The sequence below is a fragment of the Semicossyphus pulcher genome, unplaced genomic scaffold (genome assembly GCF_022749685.1).
Source record: "Semicossyphus pulcher isolate SPU_LCO1_2020_fin unplaced genomic scaffold, fSemPul1.0.p SCAF_14, whole genome shotgun sequence".
NCBI lineage: Eukaryota > Metazoa > Chordata > Actinopteri > Labriformes > Labridae > Semicossyphus > Semicossyphus pulcher.
The window spans coordinates 4,944,491-4,965,440 of record NW_027211648.1 but is presented as its reverse complement, the minus strand read 5'-3'; the positions used below and the strand labels follow the sequence as shown (position 1 = coordinate 4,965,440).

The window sequence follows — 20,950 nt, the reverse complement described above, 5'->3', positions numbered from 1 at the left end:
TTTAAACTAAGAAACTCTGTGCTCGCACAACAATGAAGAGTGAGTGCAGAACCATCTGTGTGCTGAATATGTGGAACTGTTTGAACATCGAACTCAAAGTTAATTCTGTTTAAACGATTTTACAAAAAAAACATTTTCTATAGGTATAGAGAAGAGGAAAGATTGTCATAGCTTATTAAATTGATAATTTATTTATGTATTTATTGTTTCTACTATGGACACAGGGTGTGTGTTTGTGTTATAATAGTTGAGAGTAGATAAGGGGTAGGAAAAAATAAGTGTAAACTTTATCCTACTTCGAACACGTCCTGTTTGCTTTGTGTTCTATTTTCTATTTTCATATTTTCCAATGCTTTTCTTGTTCAGTTTTTTTTGTCTACTTTTGTTTTAACAATAAAGATATCAATCAATCAATCAAGTAAAAAAACAAAACGGTCAGATACTCAAAGCTGGCATTTTTGTCAGGTCAGCTTTGTGATCTTTTTTATTCTGTATTTATTTCTGTATAAACTGTATTTTATTTAAGCAGAAATTGTGTACATATGCTCATTTTTCAACTAAATGTCGCATCTGACCATGTCATTCAGATAAACAATGGGTCATGTAGATAAACAAGGTGATATACTCCAAAACAAGGTACTGAAAAAAGAAAACATGTTGGCATCAGGACTGAAATTTGACGACCATATCGAACTCCACAAATCACTACATATACATACAAATAGTGAGAGAGTCCAAACGTGCTTATAGAGACAACAGACAGTACAGGATGGACAGCTTACAGGAAAGGAGAGATTTACAGAGCTAAATCTATGTCTCATGCACATCCTATTAAAAACACATGACTCCCATTGACAGGAAGTGGCTGCACCAGTTCTTTTAAAACTGCACAATTTGTTGCACACAAAATGTTTGTCTGAAACGTATTTATTTAACCCTGAAGTCCCTTGAGATTAGGATCACTTTAACACTTTACAGAATGACAAAAACTATAAAATAAAGCATGTAAAAAAAAAAAAAAGACATGGGATAGTTGAAAGAACAATAAACATAATGCAATAGGAATGTAATCAAACTTGCTGAGAACATTCATGCTCCAAAGAGGATGAACCGGTTACATCATACAGTATTTACCGCACAGCTTTTCCTCTGGCGCCACCTTCAGGAAAAACTGCAGATTACCTGCTACACTGATTCTTAATGCAAATCCAATAACTTTGATAATGTAATGTGGTTTTTAAAAGACGTATTCAATCAAATGTACTTTAAGTAACACAAAAAGACAACAAGGAGTTATTGTCCAAGTCACATGAGAAGAGAACGACATCTTGACTTCCTGGTGCTGGGGGAAACCTGTCTGTCTCTCTTGGCGGCCTGTCTTTGTGGGTCATCAGACTCTCGTGGCGGGTCTAGATCACCTCTCAGCTGGATTCCTCTGCTCTTCTGCAGCATCCAGATGGATCAGCTGTCAGTCGACTTAACAGCTGTTGAACCTGCACCTGTAGTCTGTATCTATTCTGTGTACTGTATCCTACTTAGAGGCACAACAACCACTTCTGACTTCATATTATTTATTTACATGTGACTGAATAGAAATGATAATAAAAATAAAAAGGTGTTTCTTGCTGACAGTCTATCCTACTCTCTCTGACACCCCTTATCTCTGCTCTCCTCCGAGCAGAGATAAGGGGTGCTTTTCATTAAGCTATCATGTGTCTTCACTCCCCTCACACGTCTTTTCCTGAAGTTTTAGCTCTAATTTAAGAAGGAGATGTTAGGGCGAAATGCAAGGATGGAGGAGCCGAGACTGTCCAAATGAGACATCCTTGGTTCCACAATGTCAATCTGAAGCGACTACAGTGTGTTTATAGATCGATATTTGTCTTTGTCTATGTCAGTTTTAGTATTATAGATCTTTTTTTTATATATATATATGTACTCTCCTCCTTTAAGTGCATTTTAGGAAATTTAGGAGTGTTTCAGAGAACTGGAGTTAATTATTACCCTATATTTCAACATCCTGTATCTCACTTGACCACCCTCCTTGTTATAGTGAGATAACATCACTCATGTTTCGGAGAACCGGGCTTAAAGTCTTAACCTAATGATCCCTTGGGCTCTGCGACGGCCAGCAAGATGGCGAGCACTGAGCAACTTCCGGTCCAGAGGAGGATCGATGGGCGAGGAAACGTCAAATAACAGCGTTGAGATGCACCCCTGGAGGCTGGCGGCATCTCTCTTCAGAAGCAAACACGTGCGTCTGTTCAGTCAGTCCGTTGCTGTTAGCATGGCAGAGGAGGCGAAGAAACTGGCTGCTTATGCGGCTGTGGATAACCACGTCCAGGTACGGAGGACAGTTGATGCTGTCGCTGTTAGCTAACATGTCATTATGTGTAAACAGCTGGCTAGCTTGTTTAAACGTTTTAGCAGTTAACTAAAATATATTAATTTGTGATTTTAGCTATAGGCTCAGATGATGCATGCTAGCAGAGTTAGCTATTTCAAACAGAGCTGGAAAGTGAATGCTAGCCTGCTAAATTGATATCCAACGTGCACGTTAATGGAGGGAATTAACTCAGTGTTACGCGTGCTTGTCCCAGAATAGTTGGATAACTTTGTTAGAGCTTTAAGAGCTAATTGTGCTAACTGTATGTTGCAGAATGTTCTAGTTGTAAGCAAGACTGTCAGTGCACTTTGAACGGATGTATAAACACAAATAGTTAGATAAGTACGGAAGCCCTTAGCGGACATGCATCCATACATTATATTTACTTCGTTTCCCGTGATAACGAGTTATTTCTGGTCGTTTTCTCGAGAACTCGACTCGTCCTCGATCTCGAGTAATTAAAATCTATGTCCGCTAAGGGCTTCCGTAGTAACGCTTACATGTTATGCATTATTTAAACTGCCTGAATTTAGAAACAGGAGCTTACAGAGCTGTACACTGATCTCGCAATGCAGTGCATAATAAGTGTAAATTTAGAGACTGCATGAGGAGTTTTATTTGCCTGTTCCAGATGCTTGAATTAGCAATTTAACCTCGCACATCACCCTCTGTTGGTGTATGTATCAGGAAAGAGAACAGCCCTGCAACATGAATGCTTCCCTTGTAATGGCTGTAATTTAATAACTTTGACAACCTTGTGTGTCTTTCTGATACTAGTTTATTGTACAAAGTGATCAATAATCCGGCTCCTCTCCTACTAAAAGAGTTCATATCACTGCGCTCTAATAATGTGAGGACAGATAGGAAGACTCACAGAGGTGACTGCGTTACAGATCAGAGTTTGGCAGATCAGCTTTCTCTATCAGAACTACAAAGCTTTGGATTAATGATTTTTAATGCATGCATGGTTAAAATCAACCTAATCATGTACCCATCACACATAAACGTAAACAGCTGTTGTGTTTTGTCATGAAATCTTGTTGTATAGTGAATATGTACTGTCTGGTAATTGTGTTGTTTTTTTATGTGTAATTATATTTGTATTCTCTGTTTCCTGCCCAGAGACTACAGATGCAAATGAGCTTATAGCTAACTCTGGTACAGCTGAGAAGCTGTGCATTGTCCCTGTCAAGTAAACAAATAGAATAAAATAATTTCTATAATAGGGGTGAATGGTCTTCTTATCTTTTCCTGTTTGAACACTTAAATGCATTAAATATAATGTAAAACCAGCTAACTTACAGGTAACAACTCGATTTGCTTGAGCAGCTTATGGCAGGGTTTGAAAAACCGGCTTGAAAATATTGAATCAGTTTGAGTTTGAATCGTTGTCCTTCACAGAACAACCAGGTGGTGGGTGTGGGCAGCGGATCGACCATCGTCTATGCTGTGGACAGATTAGGTGAGTGAAACCCTAATCATTCTGATTTTCAGTGCCATTCGTAGGCAGCTGATGTCTCAGAAATGACTGTTGACTTTCAAACAATATCTTGGTCACAGAACGTAGAATACACTCCGTACTTTATATTAAGTTTCCCTTTGTTTATTGTCATGTATACAGTTATAGTGAAGACGTTAGAAATTAGATTCTTCGTTCTCATGCTTTCTATAAATGTGCCCTTATTACAAATATACACTCACCGGCCACTTCATTAGGTACACCTGAAAAATCTAACGTAATCCAATACACCAGCTCAGCCATAAGATTTGCTTTTAAGTTGCCTGTAAAGTTCAGGCTTTTTTCTGCGCTGTCATAGACGTGTTAATTCAATGATACTTCAGCGTCAAGGTCATAATTGGTGGTGGGGCTGCACTGAGCTGCGTTACATTCAGAGGTGTTAATAATAATACTCTGGCCCCCTCATGTATGTAGATAGGGAGGACGAAACATTAGACACATCTCAATATAACTGAGTTCAGTACAACACCACCTCTAACTACGGCCTCAGTAATAAACATCATTGAATTTACACACTTCAGACTCTCAACAAAACAAGAGTCAACAAAAACTAAACTTCATAAAAGCAGAATCCATGGCAGCGCTGTTGTGTTGAACTACATTAGATTCATCAGGTGTACCTGATGAACACAACATGTGTTTATACAGCGGCACCAATAAATACTACAAATATGGCAAAAGTGGAAAATAGTTTAGTCTGCTTAAGTGTGCATGTGACTGTTTATTGCATATTTTTTGGCAAAATCAGTACAAGTGAAATGCTTAATGAATAGCCTAATTAAAGTAGCAGCATGGTAACTCATGATGCCCTTGTTTTAACCTGGTGTGTGTTGTTAATTCCAGCTGAGAGAGTGCGTCAGGAGAAACTCAACATCGTGTGTGTGCCCACCTCCTTCCAGGTTCGTTTGACACGTTTAGTCTTACTGACGAGCCAACAGAACGTCTTCTTATTTTTCACCCTGTTGACTCAATGCCCTGTTAGGTAACAACAGTGGCTTTCAGTGCAACTCATTACCACACACCATGTTTTCTTTTTGGTCTAAACATGAACATGAATGACACGTTTGTTCAGTGTGACTTGCAAGAGATGCAAGATGACTTATTTTTAAATACCCCTTTCATGCTTTTTGTCTCAGTGCTTCTCATGCTGTTTTTGCCATCGTCACAAATTCTCCCTCCTCTCTGCTCGTCCTCCCACAGGCTCGCCAGCTGATCCTGCAGCACGGCCTCACACTGTCGGATCTGGACAGGCACCCTGAGGTACGATGAGCTCTTTTACAAATGAATCCGAAAGCTTGGAAATGAGGAAGGGCCCCCGATATGTTGGCGCTCCAACCCTGTCAGCTTGATGCAGATCGCTGCTAAAATTAGGCCGCCGCAAAACAAACCATGAATGGAGAGTGTTGCAGATGGTGTAAGAGTTTATTTGTTTGTTCTTCTTCTCCTCGGGCACAGCTGGACATAACGATTGACGGTGCTGACGAAGTAGACGCAGATCTCACGCTGATAAAAGGTGGAGGGTGAGTAGCGCCGAATCTACACAGCTGAAGTTAAACAGCGTCTTCCTTTTTTTTGTCTCAAACTCGTCCTCTTTGTCTCACAGCGGCTGCCTGACTCAGGAGAAGATTGTAGCCGGCTGTTCGAAGCACTTTGTCGTCATCGCAGACTACAGGTTTGTCTTCTTCCACTGAGAAGTGTAAACCTTGATACATCTGATGGATGAGAGGCAGCCGCTTTCTGCCGAGAAGGTGGTTCATAAAACTTGAATTTCACCTTTTTGTGAGGCTGTAATGATTTAGTTTTTGTGTGTTTGCTTTACTTTTAAAAGCAGCAGTTCGAGGCAGTTGCAACTTTGACTAGCCAAGCAAAAGAGCAAAGGTTTTTGCATATGATAAGCTTGTTGACTGACTAGTCTGTACAGCGCCTCAGGGTTCTGTTCAGCACCAAAGGAAATATGCAGTTGGTGGGGCCTGTTGAATGTTGTCACCCTTCTTCCACACAGCTAGGAACCACAACACCATTATTTCTACATTTCTCTGTAACTTCTCAAATTTATGAGGAATGTGTACTTTATTTCAATAGCTGATTTTCTTTACAATTCTGTACAAACAAGTCACATGCACCTGATTCAGATCCAGCACACCTAGGGCTAAAGATTAATCTGCTTTAAAGCGTGTATCCAGATTTGGCTCTCACTCCCTGTTTTCTCTTCCAGGAAAGCCTCCAAGGCTCTGGGCCAGCAGTGGAAGAAGGGAGTCCCTATTGAGGTGATCCCCATGGCGTACGTTCCTGTCTCCAGGATCATAGCCAAACACTTCGGAGGGGAAGCCAACTTGCGGATGGCTGTCAGTAAAGCAGTAAGTGGAGTGCTAATTTTTTTATGTGGAATAAAACTGAACACATTTGATAAATGCAAGGGGGATTTATGACTAGCATTGATGTAAACAGAACCTTTGTTTGTTGTGTGAAAACATAACATGAACACATCCAGTCAGTAACAGGAGTGTTTGTTTTTCCTGCTCTTTGTGTTTGTATTGTTTCTGCCTGTTTCGCCTGAAAACATTGTGCGTGCTAAAGAGCGGACCAGTTTTTCTACCTAGGAAGTTTAATGTACATAGTTCCACATGATCACTTGGTGAACGTGCTTTGTTCACTGTAAAACCTTTGAGAAGCCGTGTTCTGCTAATAGAGGCTTTAGAATGACTTAACCTTTGTCCGATACAGTTTGAAATGAAACTATTGTTTCTAGATTTATTGTAACCTTTCTCGTGTTATCCTGAGGCGCAGTGCACTGCAAAACAAAGTCACTAGAATAAAAACTGTTAGGTCCTGAAATGGTACGTTTCTTCAGGCAAGTCAAACACTTCTTTTTAACGCAGACATTGTCAAACCTTAACAGGCTGTCACCACAACAGATCACATATCAATACAATACCACTAGGTCCCGATCAGGCAGAGCGCGCTCCAGCAGCTGCGGATGGATTTGTTGTAGTTTGTTTTTCCGTTCCATTGTGCGCCTCGTGTTTTTGGGGAAATGCTCTGAGCGCCTCAAGTTGAAAAAACTTCAGCTCAAAGCAGAAGAGCGCCCGACGTCATTGGCGTTTTCTCTCGTTGTCCAATCGGATGAATGGAGAGGCGGGCCTTCTGTGGAGGTGATGAAGATGAAACGGTCATCATGCAGGCAAAGCTCTTGGGCCAGCTGGTGGTACTTTCCTCTTTCTGAGGGTCTCATGTACCCACACAGATCTCTGTTTCCCTGTGTCTAATGTATTTGGGAACAGCCTCTCACCCTCCATCAAAGCCAGAGCAAGTGCCCTCCGCCTGTCCATTTTTTATTGCAGGTATAACTTATCTATTAAACACAAAGTGAAGTATTTTAGCGATCCAAAACAAATTGGAACAGATCTGTCAGTTTACAAAATTATGGTTATGTTAATGACAGCTGATGATGAGGTGTTTGCTTCAACAACAGTAAACAAAAAAAGGCGCAGCGACAGAAAAGGCAGTTTGGTGCGCCTCGTGTTTTACAGCCTGCAAAACGCGCTCTGTCTGATCGGGACCTAAGAAAATAATACTCAGTAACTCATTTGATTTTACCGACCTGTACACAGCGCTGGTACAGAAAAAAATCAATGATCACATCCCGTCAATTTTGTATTAATGTTAACAGTAATAAAGGCATTATAAGAGGATTACCCTTTAAAACCTTATGACAACCATATACTGTAGTTTCTTGTCTTGTTCACTGAAACGGTTTACCTTTCATCACGGCATTTCAGATGAGTCCATTTTGCTTCGGTGTTTGACTCCAATTAAAATTAACTTTTTTCTCTACTTTTTTAATAATATTTTTGGTACTTGAGGTCTGAATTGTGTCTGTCTTTCAGGGTCCTGTGGTCACTGACAACAGCAACTTCATCCTGGACTGGAAGTTTGAGCACGCCCAGAACTGGAAGGAAGTCCATACAGCAATCAAGATGATTCCAGGTGACGAATCAAAGAGTGTTGAGTCGGGGCGCTGGTTTAGCTCAGTCGGTAGAGCAGGCGCCCCATATACAGAGGCTACAGTCCTCGTCGCACTGATCGCAGGTTCGACTCCCGGTCTGCCGATCATTTGTGCATGTCAGCCCCCATGCTCTACTCCCCACATTTCTTGTCTCTCTTCAGCTTTCCTATCGAATAAAAGCAAAAAGCCAAAAAAATAATCTTTAAAAAAAAAAAAAAGAGTGTTGAGACAAATTTCCCACTGGTCAAAAAAACCCGCTAACACCCGGCTTTTTAGCTTAGTGGGAAAGGTTACAATCGGCATTCAGACCCGGGTAATTATAACCTCAGCTCCGGCATGGATGGGAACACAAAACCAGTGTCATCACGCTAATCTCCGCCCCCTTTCCAGTGCAATGCTATGCTCCATCAGTAACTTCTGCGACTCCTCGTCATCTCGGCTACAAATTCCGCCCGTCTCCGTCCGAGCAGCGCTTGAACATCGTTCCAAATTTGCGGGCAATGGGAAAAGAGAGAATTGGCATTTATTATTATAACTTCCGGGGTCTGAAAAACCCTCGTCAACACGCTCATTTTGGCGGGAAAGGGGTATAAGAATACTTTAGGAACTGTTGGCTGTATTTTGGCTCTAAACAAAAGTAAATACTTTTTAATTATTTTTGAAGATTTACTTTTTTAGCCTTTGCCTTCATTCGATAGGACGGTGGATAGAGTCAGGAACGTGGTGAGATGCAGCCAAGGGTCTGAGTTGAACCTGGGGCCGCTGCTTTGGGGATGGAGCCTCTGTGCATGGGGCGTGTGATTTAACTGCTGAGTTAAACTTCAGTCCCAAAGTTAAAACTTCTACATAACATCTGTGGTCCAACAAAATTGTGCGTCTGTGTGTGTCCTCAGGTGTGGTTGAGACGGGGCTTTTTGTCGGCATGGCTGAGCGGGCCTACTTCGGGATGGAGGATGGAAGCGTGAAGATCCGGGATCCTCGAGTCAACTGAGAAATCTGCAACCTTCCTCTTCTCCTCATCCCTCCCCTGGAACAACCTCACTTCTCCCACAAGTGCCGTCATTTAGATTTACAGCCGGTCTCAGACCGTGTTTGGACCGAGCTGCACCTCCTGCAGAACCGGACACGAGCGTAGCAGGGACGTTTCACGCATCTCAAAACCGGACGAAATGGAGGATCGCTTGATTTTTCTCATCCTGTGTGGTGCTTCTGATTCTGTGAGTTTTTAGGTGCCTGATGAGTAAAATGAAGTGCTTCTCATGTATTTTTTTTTTTAATCACTTTGAATTGTTGCTCAGTTCAGCTGCCTGGTCTCACTGGGAATGTTGGCTCTTCCTGTAATTAGTGGATTAGACTGAATGTGGTCTCGATCGCTGCGGTGCTGCAGAATCAAACTAAGGTGTGCCTTGAGATTATATTTTAAGTCTTATGAAACAAAATGATGCCATTAAACTTACATCTAAAAAAGCTCATAATCATACGCTGAACTGTTTTCATCGGTCTGGCTGCTGCAAACTAAAGTCCACTGGTCAAATGAAAACTCTGTGAGCTGATATGCCTTGAAGTCTTTTTGTTTAATTAGATCACAGAAGGGGAGTGTTGTGAACTGTACGCTTCAGCATTGAGAACTTTTTCAGGAAGTTAATCTATCTAATTAATATGCTAATTTAAACAGCAAGAAGCCCCAAAAATTAATGAGATCCCTGACAATGTGGGGAAACCCTGTGGTGCAGGTGTGAACCTTCTGTAATTTGGTTATCGTGTTGTTTGAACATGTGACACTCTGAAAATTCAAAGTTGCAATGTGTGTGGTATACACACACACCATACAGCCGAGCACAGAGGTGGGCTGTTTGAAATATTAGGGATGCATGATATTGGATTTTTTGCCGATATCCGAAAAGCCGATTTGAAGATTTTGATGCCGATATATTAGGCACATGTTTTATTTTCTCCTAATTGCAGAGATCATAAAGTCTCCTCTGTAGTGGAATTAATATCATGCGTACTCTTATTGTCGTGGCCCACTGGCACATGCAGAAATAACGTAATACAGTGCTTTTAAAATGCACACATTCACTGGGCAGAAGAAGAAAACTACTTACTTAGGTTATGTACAAAACCTATTTGTATGTAACATTTTCTTTCAAATAAAACTGTAATATTCATACAACTTAGACAGGCTCGGATGATGAGATTTGACCCCCTTCTCGCAAGACCAAAGCTGAGCAACCATTGCAAATCGCAAGCTTGCTGTCCGATTCGGAAACTTTGAAAAGCTGTCGTACATCTTGCACTCTTCTTCACGCTTGACGGAAGAGGTGGGGTGCAGGCAGCGTGCGTGCACACTCGCCCCAAGTTAATGTCGTAGCATCAGGTCAAGCGTGTTAGGGAATCATTGAGCAGTTAGGCAAAATTAAAGCATTTTATCGGCAGAAAATATCGACAGGAAAATGACATCTGCCGATACTGATTTGTCATTTTCAAGCCATAATTTGCAGATACTGATAACGTGCCGATGATATTGTTCATCCCTAATACATTTACTTGCATTTACTTAAAAACTACAACAAGGAAAAATGCTGATCCCTGCAGAATAGAAAAGAACCTTGCAGAATGTACCAAAAGGTTAACAACCATTAAACCTAAGGAGAAGGAGAAACCGTCCTTTCACTGTGAGTTTAAGCACTTCCTGTTGCTGAAACATGCTCTCACTGTGTGGCTACAGTGACTTCACCTTTTGCACCACAGTGTAACTGAACTTGTCCTCTCTGCTGCTCTGTCTGCTGTCACCTTTTGTCCTACTGCAGCTCATTTATTACAACAAAAAAATCAATCATTCAGCTCTCTTGCTCACATTTAAAGTCTCTTTACAAGGATTTTGGCTGAAGTGTTCTGGACAACTCTGCAGGTTAGATGGTCGTAATTTAACATTTCAAAATATGGATCTGGAAATGATTCTGTCCAGCAGAGCCGGCTAAAAAAGTTTGGCTGTAGCTTTAAATGTGTTTATTTCATTGTCAGGATATTGACCTTCTAATGTCATTGTCTCTTGCTGTTTTATTTTGGCATGCATTCGCCACTGTTGTCATCAGCTAACGAGCTGGTGTCCTAAGTGAGGATTGTTTGGAAATCTTTGGTGGCTTCCTCTCAGTTTCCTGTTTAATGACACTTATCAGTCAGCAGTGGTAAAGTCCAGAGTCTCTCACTGTGTGACAAAACAACAAACCTCTGAATGTGTGTGCTTTCATGCATGTCCTCCTGCTGTGTTGCTTCATTTTGTGCCTGTAAGTTACCTGCATGACGGTCTTTGAATCGCAATACAAGCTGTGTCGTTACAGGAAGTCTGGTGCCATTTAACATAGAGCAATATTAAGACTTTTTTAAGTTATGCTGATGAGCACTAATGCTATAAAAAGTTACAGTAAATCACAACTAAGAGCCCCACAAGAACATTTTACGTGCCTTGTCAAACCATAGCAATATAAACACCCTTGGTAATTCTGATGTAGCAAAATTGATTGATTTTGTAGACATTGCAATATTTAAAGGTATCAAAATGCAGTAATTTTAGACATGAGATGTATCCCAAAGGTTTGGTTTAAAATGTTTTAGTGCAGCGTTGAATGTTTTGTATAACATCTTATGAGTAGCATGCAACAGGTTTTGCTAAGATCATATGTCTCACTGTACAGTGCTCTTGTTAAATTGTCAAAAAAGACCTGTATACCTCTCCTCTCCTCCCATTTGTAACTTTTAATTTTTTCCCCATATGACATACCTGTAATTTGTAAAAGAAGCTATTCGCTCACAATGCCTTAAAGACGGTTTTACTTTTGCATGTTTTATGTTGTTGTGTGTACAGACTCAGGAGAACATCAAGGCTGAAAAATTAAATGCTACCGAGGTATCGTGTTTGTCCACAAACCACTGTTATTAGGTACTATTCTTGTCTAATTCTGCACTGATAAATCAAATGGAATCAGGCTCAGTGGTGTGTAAACAATGAACTGAACTGTAAGTACGAGGCCCAGTTTGGGTCCAATTCAAGTTGTTCACCATGTTGAATATTTTAGCACCAGCATCTCCCCCCTCTTTCGTTACCAATTGACTGTGATAATGATTTCACTGTGAAGGTACTGTTTTCTTTGACAACCAATAAAGGACCAAAATGATAACAATATGACTTGTTTTCTTCCTCTAATGATTCAGTGAAAACTTGTCTAGTTATTGTGTCTATAACTTCATGTGGTGAAACCAAAAGCGAGATGCTTGAGCAGAAAAAGGCAATGACTAGATCATACAATAATTTCTATTTTTGCTGGTTCTAGCTAGTTCTATTCAAATGTGAAAATGTGCTGGTTTCTAATAGTAAACAGAGTATCTTAATTTTGGGTAACTGGTCAAAACAAGCAGTTATACAGTATAATACATTAATCCACAAAATGAGAAATTAAAATGATAGTCAAAATAGTTTGTTAATCCTTGTATACATTAGAACAAGTAGGATTTTCATTCATATATTTTATTTTTTTACTTTGCAACCAGGACCGTTGATAATGCAGTTCTCCGTTAAGGCCACTTGGGGGCGCTGGAAAGTCAAGCTGCTTGATTCTGCTGCAAGGTGTTCACTGCTAGTACAGCAAACTACAGGTTCCCAGTGACCTTATACAATCTTAATTCATTATAAATGTCATAGACGCATCGAACTGTCTATAAAGCTACATTTGCTGCCTTTTATAAGTTTCAAGTGACTTCCATATAATGCACATCTATAAACACATGACTAAGGAACTTAGGAAGGGCTTCGTGTGTGTAGTGCAGTTTTACATAAACCTCCTCTTGAAAAAATAATTTTAATAAAGCTTTCAGAGACTTTCACAGCCTCATTATGTCATTTCATTATGTCATTCTGCTCCTGTTGTTTATCCGAAACTGAGAAACTCGTGATCAGGAACAGGAACTATACCTATCATTGCAGTAAAGCCACGTTGGTGCTTTCACATCGACTTGACAACCACTCGTAAATGACAGCTGATGTATCGAATCGGGTATTACTTTAAGTCAGCGAGAGCACAATTCGACCAATGGCGTTGCAGCCCATTGGCAATGTCTCCCTGATTGGACAGACGACGACACATCCCACCAATCATATATCAGCCACATGATTCGCCATCGGGGACATTTTTGCGTCACCTTTTGCTCTCGTTGTGTGCCAGCCGCCAGTGCGCCTGCGTCCTTTTGACAAACAGTTGATTAGCCAATGAAATGCACTGTTTGGGGGGCTGGGACGTTCTGTGCCCGCCTCTTTGACTGACACTTCTCTGATGCAATCATATTCTGCTTAGTATGCGAGTATGACTGATTGACAGCATGTGGTCCAATGAGAAGCAGTTACATGAATTTTTAACAAATGTGCGGATTGTACTGTCCAATCCTAGTGTAGAAACAAGGCGGGATTTAGCGTTACCAAGGCAAGTCTTTAGTGAAGTATAAAGGGAATAACATGGTGTCCCAGTGGCTGTTTATGTTTACTTAAAGAACAGAATTGTTAGGGCATTTTGCAAGACACAACGGAGTTTCCTTTATAGTTACAGAGTTTTTTTTGCACTTTAAGTTTTTTTATGTTAAGATTTACAAGGCCATTGGCGTGTAAATCTCATATTTCACTAATGTGCCAGTCTTACAAATGGAAAGGGGGCTTCACTTTGGAAACGTGAGCATTTCCCTGGTGCTCCTGCTGTTGCTGAAAGCGCTCATCGGATTTGGGACTTCGCAAACTCAGGGCTCCGTCGTCGGGAGGGAGCCGCTGTCCGCCACCCGGGGTTCAGGTTCGACCTCGGGGGAAGATGGTGCAAGAGTCATGAAGCGGGGCTTGGACAACCTAGGCGCCCCGGTCATTTTCGCAGACGTTACAGTGGAGGATGACGAGAACGGGTCGGCGGGGGAGGCCGACGAATCATATGGAGAAAGTAACGGAAACGTTCAACCGACAAGGTACAAATTATTAGTGTAACGGACAGATAGCAGCTTAACCATTTCGGACATTAAGAGTGTGACACGTAACAACCCCAACACGTGAAACCTTTAAAATGACAAAAACAACAACAACTAAGTGTATTTATTTAATGTAACTTGCTAGCTAGACTAGCTAGACTAGCTAAACCGTTGACTGTTAAGCCAACGAACGTCAAGTCTCGTGCTGTGGAACGCATGCTGAGTATCCCTCCGCTTCAGCGCTGCACTCAAAACTTATTATGGTTTCGGTGGCATGTCTTCCCTCAGACTTCTACATCTTGTTTCAACAGTTCTATTCCAGCCTAACTCCGCGTGTTTTTTTGATAAATGTTCATTTTAGACCCGTTAAGCAGTGCCGTGAAGTGTCACAGACCAAAACATGAAAAACGCAGTATTAAAGGGCGAGTTTCGACTGAAGTTTGAATGAAAATCGTGTGAAAAGTAGACGTTGGCGGAAGTGGTTATGAAGAGAACCCTACTTTGTCGTTATAATTTGGGTTCTTTTGCGAGTACTACTTATGTTGATAAAAGTTTACGTTTTTAAAAAGCTGCCTATAGCATGTTGGAACAAAACTGTTTAGTTAATCGTCAGAAAGTTTAAGGGATGACTATTTGTCCTCGTGTGCAGGCTGTCAACGGTTGTTTTCAAAGTTTCCACTGGAAGCGGGGACCTGTCATGAACGGACATGCCTGAGTTGTTTTGGTTGTTATGTGTTTATCCTAAGTTATATTGTGCCACAATTACTGACATTACTTTAACTTCAAATTAAAGTAATGTCAGAATCCTGTCTGGTCAATCAAGTAATAGCTCTCTGCCACTACCAGTCCAGTTGAGTCCATGGATCTGAGCAGCTCAAAACTGCATATGGTCCTCATGCAAGAGAAGCACATTCTCTTAAACAGAAGTTTAATATGATTGGAAGGACTCTGCTTTTAGGCTTTGATTCTGGGGGTTCTTGTCAGATTTGCACTTGCCAGTTTGCAGAGTTAATTTGTCTTGCATTTATTATCATGACAAAAATCGCATTACATATAAGGAACATTCCTAATCACATAAGAACAGAGACACCGTCTTCATGGCTTATCTCCTCTTGTCAGCAGATAGGCGTCTTCCTAGCTGAGAAAAGTAGAGTTGAAATAAAGTTTAAATCTGTTCATTTAATTAACCACAGTTAATTATAATTTATCAGAAGAAGGAAGGGATAATGTTTGTGGTAGTTTGAAGCTGTGATAAAGTTGCTCTGCAGCAAAAGTGTTGTGATGTTTCATAAGTGCTGGAATCTGTTATTTTCTAACAGAGTAGAGGTTTGCTAAGTGGGGTAGTTTTACTTTAGATTAATATTATAGTCCTGTCTTCTGTATCTGTCTTGGACATAAAGTGAAAAGTCATTATAAAAATAAAGGCAAACATTTGGTGTGCGCTCTTTCACGCCCCAGGAATACAAAACAAACATGACAAGTGCATACCTTTACTTTGTCAAAGTCAGTCATGCGAAGGGGCATATCACTCAGCCAAGTAAATCCCCAGAATCCTACCAGTCAAAAGTTTTACAGCCCTACACAGTCCACAGGTTTACCGAACCCGATTAGACCTTCCTGCTGCTCCTGCTGCCCAAACTGAGATGCAGTTCTTGGCGCAGTGGGTAGGGCATTGATTTTGTCTTCCTTGGTAAACAGTAGCTTTGACGCCCACCTCAGATGTTTGGCGCAGTGTGTTCCTCATGATGTTACCTTTCTCTGCCATGTTATTTTTCTATACTGAGGCCATTATATATACCTTTGGCTGTGAATCAGCTTCGAGACACATTCTCATTTCAGTGCCTTTTCTTTATCGAAGCATATCAGGTCAGTCACTCAATTATTCTCTGTGTAGTATTATAAATGTGCTGTCTGCTTTTCAGGAGAAAGTTGGATCAAAGTCAGTCAGAAAATTGAAAACACTGTTAGAGTCAAACCTTTTGAAGGAGTTTGATGCAGTCTCTTACTCAAATACTAAAACTTGCTGCTACTGTTTCTACTTAGTGATAAAATTGCAGTTTCTTTTCAACCCCTTAGAAGAATCAGATATTATTTCTGTAATTTGGGAAACCCAGCTTTGTCACTTCTCAAGTTAGCGTAAGTCAAGAGGAGTAGGTGTAGTGAAATGTTTACACTCAGTGCTTCACCAAGGACACAAACTTATCAGAATATAAGTGATGGTGAAATAACTCTGCTGTAAGGGCAACCCATTGTGGAAGACTTCAAGCAGGATAAGTCTTCTGCCTGTCATCTGCAGTACAGTGGCGAGAGGAAATCGAAAGTAATTAGCAGAGCAGTTTGCTCTGGTAGAAGCGATCTATTCCCCTGCCTGGCACCTCGGCTGCTGCAGGAAAACTCCTGAGTGACATCCTACTGCTGGTCACACCCTGCCGCTGCGCGCTTTCTGCGCCTGCTTCTATTCCGATACAGTGCCTGTCTCAGTCACTTTCTGTTGGTTTAATTTCCTATTCTAACTTTATCACACTCTGTATCTCCTGCTTATTATCTTTCTCTCATAATCAAAATATGCCTGCTGCCACTTATCTGCTTTCAGTCATCTTATATGCATCACATTATGATGAGAATACACAACCACAGTATATTAAAAGTAGTACAATCTTTCTTTTGTTTTGGTTTATTATATTTTAAAATATTCTAGAAATGTTGTTGACTTGTGCCAGTTTTCGAACTGGCACAAGGGTATGTATTTGCACACAATAACAAGTAAAACTGATATATAGAAGTCAGTAACAGAAGAGAATTAACAAAGTAGCTTGTGAGACATACAGCAAGAATGAACATGTGAATAATTCATTTAAAAGCCTGTCTGTAAATCAAGAACATATGTACAACATGACAGATGAAATAAGAAAATAATGAACTTGTGAAAAGTGTTTTCAGGTGTCAAAACAAAGTAAGAGCTACAGTGACACCCTGTCAGCATGTCGTGTTGAGGTCTATCTCTCCCCTGCAATTATTCTCTTTGTCTTTTGCTCTCCTTCTCTCATCTTACACTTGCTTCTTCCCTAATGCTCTTCCTTACCTTCACAGAGGCAGGTTGCGTTTAATGTCACCCCTTGAGTATAAACTCTACTCCATGCTCTGTTTCCATCCATCTGTCAAGAGAATTGTTGAACTTTGGAAATGTCACACAAGATGATTAAGGTGTCTCCCTTTAAATGGGCCAATTTAAACGTAAAAAAGACTTAGTTAATGTCAAAAAACACATTTACAACAGAATAAATGTATTTTCTGATTTTATACATCCAATTTATTGACAGTGAACCTGAACTTAAAAGGGTAAAATAGAGAGGAAACCCAGCCATGACTAAGATTGACACTGTAAACACTTTTTGGAAAGTAATCACCTCCACGTCCAACATTAATTATGTCATCCTTTTCAACACAAAGCACCATGTCTTTCTATGACCTTTCAAAGCTTTACCTGCGGCTGTTTTCCAACTCAAACAAACCAGCTCCTGTGATATTAAGTTCCACCCTATGACAATAATAACGCACCCTTTGGCTAGAGAAACAAATTCACAGAGATGAGATTGAAGTCATCATTAAAGAAAAGAGTTACGACACAGAATTCACTTCAATGAACCACTTAGAGTACTTTAAGTGATCTTTGTAACTTTAGTCCTTTGTTGACAATATCACAACATTAAAGAGGATGGACGTCCAGTAAAGCCCTTTTATTATCTTCCAAATGAGATTTTGGAGTGGAGCACTTCAAACACACACTCCTGACAACATTTCATGCGGACAGCTTGAAAAACAGTCTACGCTCAGATGTCAACATTTTTAAGTTTCTGTCAGTGGCAGTTGTTTTTTTCCCTCTTCCCGCTCCCTCCTCCGCCCCCTGTATCCTGTAATCTATAAATATTCTAGATGTTCGCTTTGATCCGGAATCAGTTTGTGATGTGAGCTGCTCTCATGTCGGCTGATGGCTGTCACCTCACCTTTAAGGCTGCCATCTATAGGTTACACACTCCACTCTGGAGACTTGGTGTTTACATCTGTCTCAGTGCATGTGTGTGTGTGTTTGAAGACTTTTCTGTGTGTGTCTGTAAATCATGCATGTGACGGTGCTGCCAGGTTTGATGCCTCTGCCAGCGAGTGCTCCACTGAGGCCTCTAGCACCTTCGGGAGCACTTGGAGGTGAGAGGAGAGAGGACAGCATCTTTGTTTGAACTTGCTACCCCCGCCGCCACTCTACCCCTACCCTCTGTACCCCCACCCCCCTCTCCGCTTCACACACCCCCCTCAGGGCCCTGTAGCGGCAACAGCTCTTCTGGGCCGCCGTGCTCGCCGGCTGGCTCCCACCAGCCTACTGCTTAGCAACAGCCAATCGGCCAAGCTGGGCAACTTGTCGGCCAATTGCGTCGGAGAGACGGGCTAGTGCTCAGAATTTGAGTTGGCCGCATGGGTCTGGCTATAGTTAGGTAGAGGAGGAGGAGGAGGAGAAGATTTTTTTCCTTTTTTTGGGAGGGGAGAGTTCATTTCCTTGTTGTTTTTTTTCCTTCTTACTTTGTTTCAGTAGTCTGCTCGCTGTAACCAGGGAGATGTTGTGGGTTTTATAAATAGAAACTGTCCCCAAAATAACAGGTCAAGATGAAGAGGATTGAACTCCCTCTGGGAACTTTTAATTGAGCACTTCAAACTCAGTTCTTGAAACTCAGTCCGTGTACAGCGGGAGTTTTACAGTTGAGGGGTCTGGATGTGTAACTCAGTGGCACTTGAAACAAGCTTATATAATCTCCTTTAACCTATTTTATCCCCTTTGTCTCCTCCTTATATAATCATGTTTTTATTCGTAGTTTTTCTTCTATTTCTTCTATTATTTCTCTATAATGTTATCGAACAGGATAACAGAATAGAAGTTCCCTAAACTTGAGCAGCAGTTGCTGATGTTGTGACGACCTTTAGTGACTTTGTCATTGACTTCCAGACTTTTTCTGCACTTGATAACACTGCTAGGTTTTAGCAAGGTTGTTGTTTCATAACCGTGTGTAGTGACAAAAATAGTAACCAGCTCTTCATTAATGGGATGCAAAACAACACTGGCTGTGAATATAATTACCAAGAGGAGTGAATTTATTAGGTCAGTGGCTATTTTGGTAAGCCGGCAGGACCCATCCTGCAGCACTGCAGTATGGGTGGGGCAGAGGCAAAAAGGTGGGATGCTCAGAGAGAGGAAGGGAGGGAGGGAGATGAGGATGAAAACAAGGAGTTAGCTGCTAGTTAGTAGAACCATGCTGTCTTGTTTTCACTCTCGATGGCTGCTCACTGCTTAGCAACAACGAATCAGATCTTCAGATCAGAACTGCACACCAGCCAATCAGCAGGCAGGAGCGTGGCGCCATAGAGTTTGGATTTTACCACGTGTGAGATGATACGAATTGGAAAGGGGAGCGCAGTTATGCAGGAGGAGAGAGAGGGGCTGATGGCAACGCTTTTAAATGGTGTGTGTTTTTTTATGCCTGTACTAGAAGTTTTTTTTCTACAACCCCACCCTTTGCTCTGCTGCAGTGACCCTGGTGGATGTGAGGTTGATTTTTTTAAGCAGACTGCTCATTGCAGGTCTGTCACTCATTAAACACGCTTCAGCTGTTGTGCCAAAGTAATAAAGATGATCACCTGTTTATTTAATAGGTTAAGAGGACAGTTATATAAACCTTCAAGTCACATTAAGCTGTATTTAAGTGCTGTTGTTATGTCATCTGTGATTATTAATGTCTCTTAGGTTAGTGTCACATCTCTGCCATGTCAGAAGCCCCACAGTTGGTTTTCTTTTTTTAACTTAGACATTTAATCTAGTCGTATTATGAGTGCTGATTTATATTTGGCATTGTTAGTCATTTCATGCTGTGTTACTGCCTGCAGGTACTTAAGTCTTAAAATATCCTGCATTGAATAATTGGATTAAGGCAATACAAAGCCTTGAAGGGCACTAAAAATGTTGGAATTTATAAGTTGAAATAAGCCTTTATGGCTTTTTTTAAGTATTTATTTTTACTGTAACCAGTTTTTCATTGCTGGTATTATTTTTCTTTTTACATTTTTTAGAAAAAACTGGACCTCAGTCTGAATCTGATTCTGAACAAATAATTTGAAATCAAATGTTTAAAACTCTGCTCTGTTTGGCTCATTAAACCGTCAGTGTCCGTGTGTCCGATTTAAAGGAATGCACTTTCCGCTGGTGCAGCTGGTGGTGCTGGGTGCGGCCGGCTCAGAGCCGCATCCATAACTTTCTCCCCACGTGCTCCCCATGCTCTCGTATTTTTGTTCTGCCTCTTGGTGGCTGCGCGGCAGCAGAACTCCACACTCCAGCGTGCATCCAGGCTGCTTGCTGTTGCATGGTTACAGGCACTCCTGTCCTGCCATTGGCTCAGAGTCTGCAGAGCTGCCCTGGCATTGGCCAAGTGAGGAGAAAAACACAGCTTCCATTGGCTTCTGAGAAGTGGCAGGCTGTTGCGATTGGTGTGGCTCCACAGCTCCGGCTCCTTGGAGACTCTGCCTGTGTAAACATCCTGGTTGTTTCTTTCAATGGAGTGTGTTTACTAGCAGCAGCTCGGTTTTTGCCGGTGTGTGCAGACTGAGGCTGAATGTCTCTGAGGAGAAGAGAGTCTGGTGAGAGGGAGGATAATTGGCTCCCTGCTCCGCCATACGCTTTGTGATTGAAGAAGCACCCTGCACTATTATGACACTTTGACAGCATTACAGGCGAGGACGCTAACAACCCTCAGTCTGTTGGCACCCTCAACACTCTCCCTCTTTCTCCTTCTTCGTTCTCCATCCAACGTCTTCTTCAGCGTCTCCGCTGCCTGCATTTGTCACATCGGCAGCAGCAGCCCCACAGGCTGCGTGTTATCCCTTTGGTGACGAGCTGAGCAGCAGCGTCTCGGGGCTCAGACATGGAAAATAAATTGCCCGGAGTTGTAAATGATACAGTACGGCTGTTTGTTTTGTTTGACTTGTTTTTATTGTTCAATTTAGT

At 41.4% G+C, this 20,950-nt stretch overlaps 2 protein-coding genes across 2 annotated transcripts in view; both read left to right on the top strand.

Moving 5' to 3' along the window:
- The first annotated feature begins 2,272 nt into the window (after positions 1 to 2,272).
- rpia (ribose 5-phosphate isomerase A (ribose 5-phosphate epimerase)) lies at positions 2,273 to 9,730 on the top strand. The gene is made up of 9 exons (XM_069661645.1): positions 2,273 to 2,344; positions 3,788 to 3,848; positions 4,749 to 4,804; positions 5,106 to 5,165; positions 5,361 to 5,425; positions 5,509 to 5,577; positions 6,121 to 6,262; positions 7,793 to 7,892; positions 8,805 to 9,730. The coding sequence occupies exons 1-9, from the start codon at positions 2,288 to 2,290 to the stop codon at positions 8,900 to 8,902; spliced, it is 708 nt and encodes a 235-aa protein (XP_069517746.1). The 5' UTR covers positions 2,273 to 2,287; the 3' UTR covers positions 8,903 to 9,730.
- Positions 9,731 to 13,415: 3,685 nt separating this feature from the next.
- Positions 13,416 to 20,950, top strand: part of eif2ak3 (eukaryotic translation initiation factor 2-alpha kinase 3) — a 33,091-nt gene continuing 25,556 nt past the window's right edge. The window contains exon 1 of the mRNA XM_069662267.1: positions 13,416 to 13,908. Coding sequence (XP_069518368.1) covers positions 13,601 to 13,908 — 308 coding nt within the window. The 5' untranslated portion in view covers positions 13,416 to 13,600. The remainder of the gene's footprint in view (positions 13,909 to 20,950) is intronic.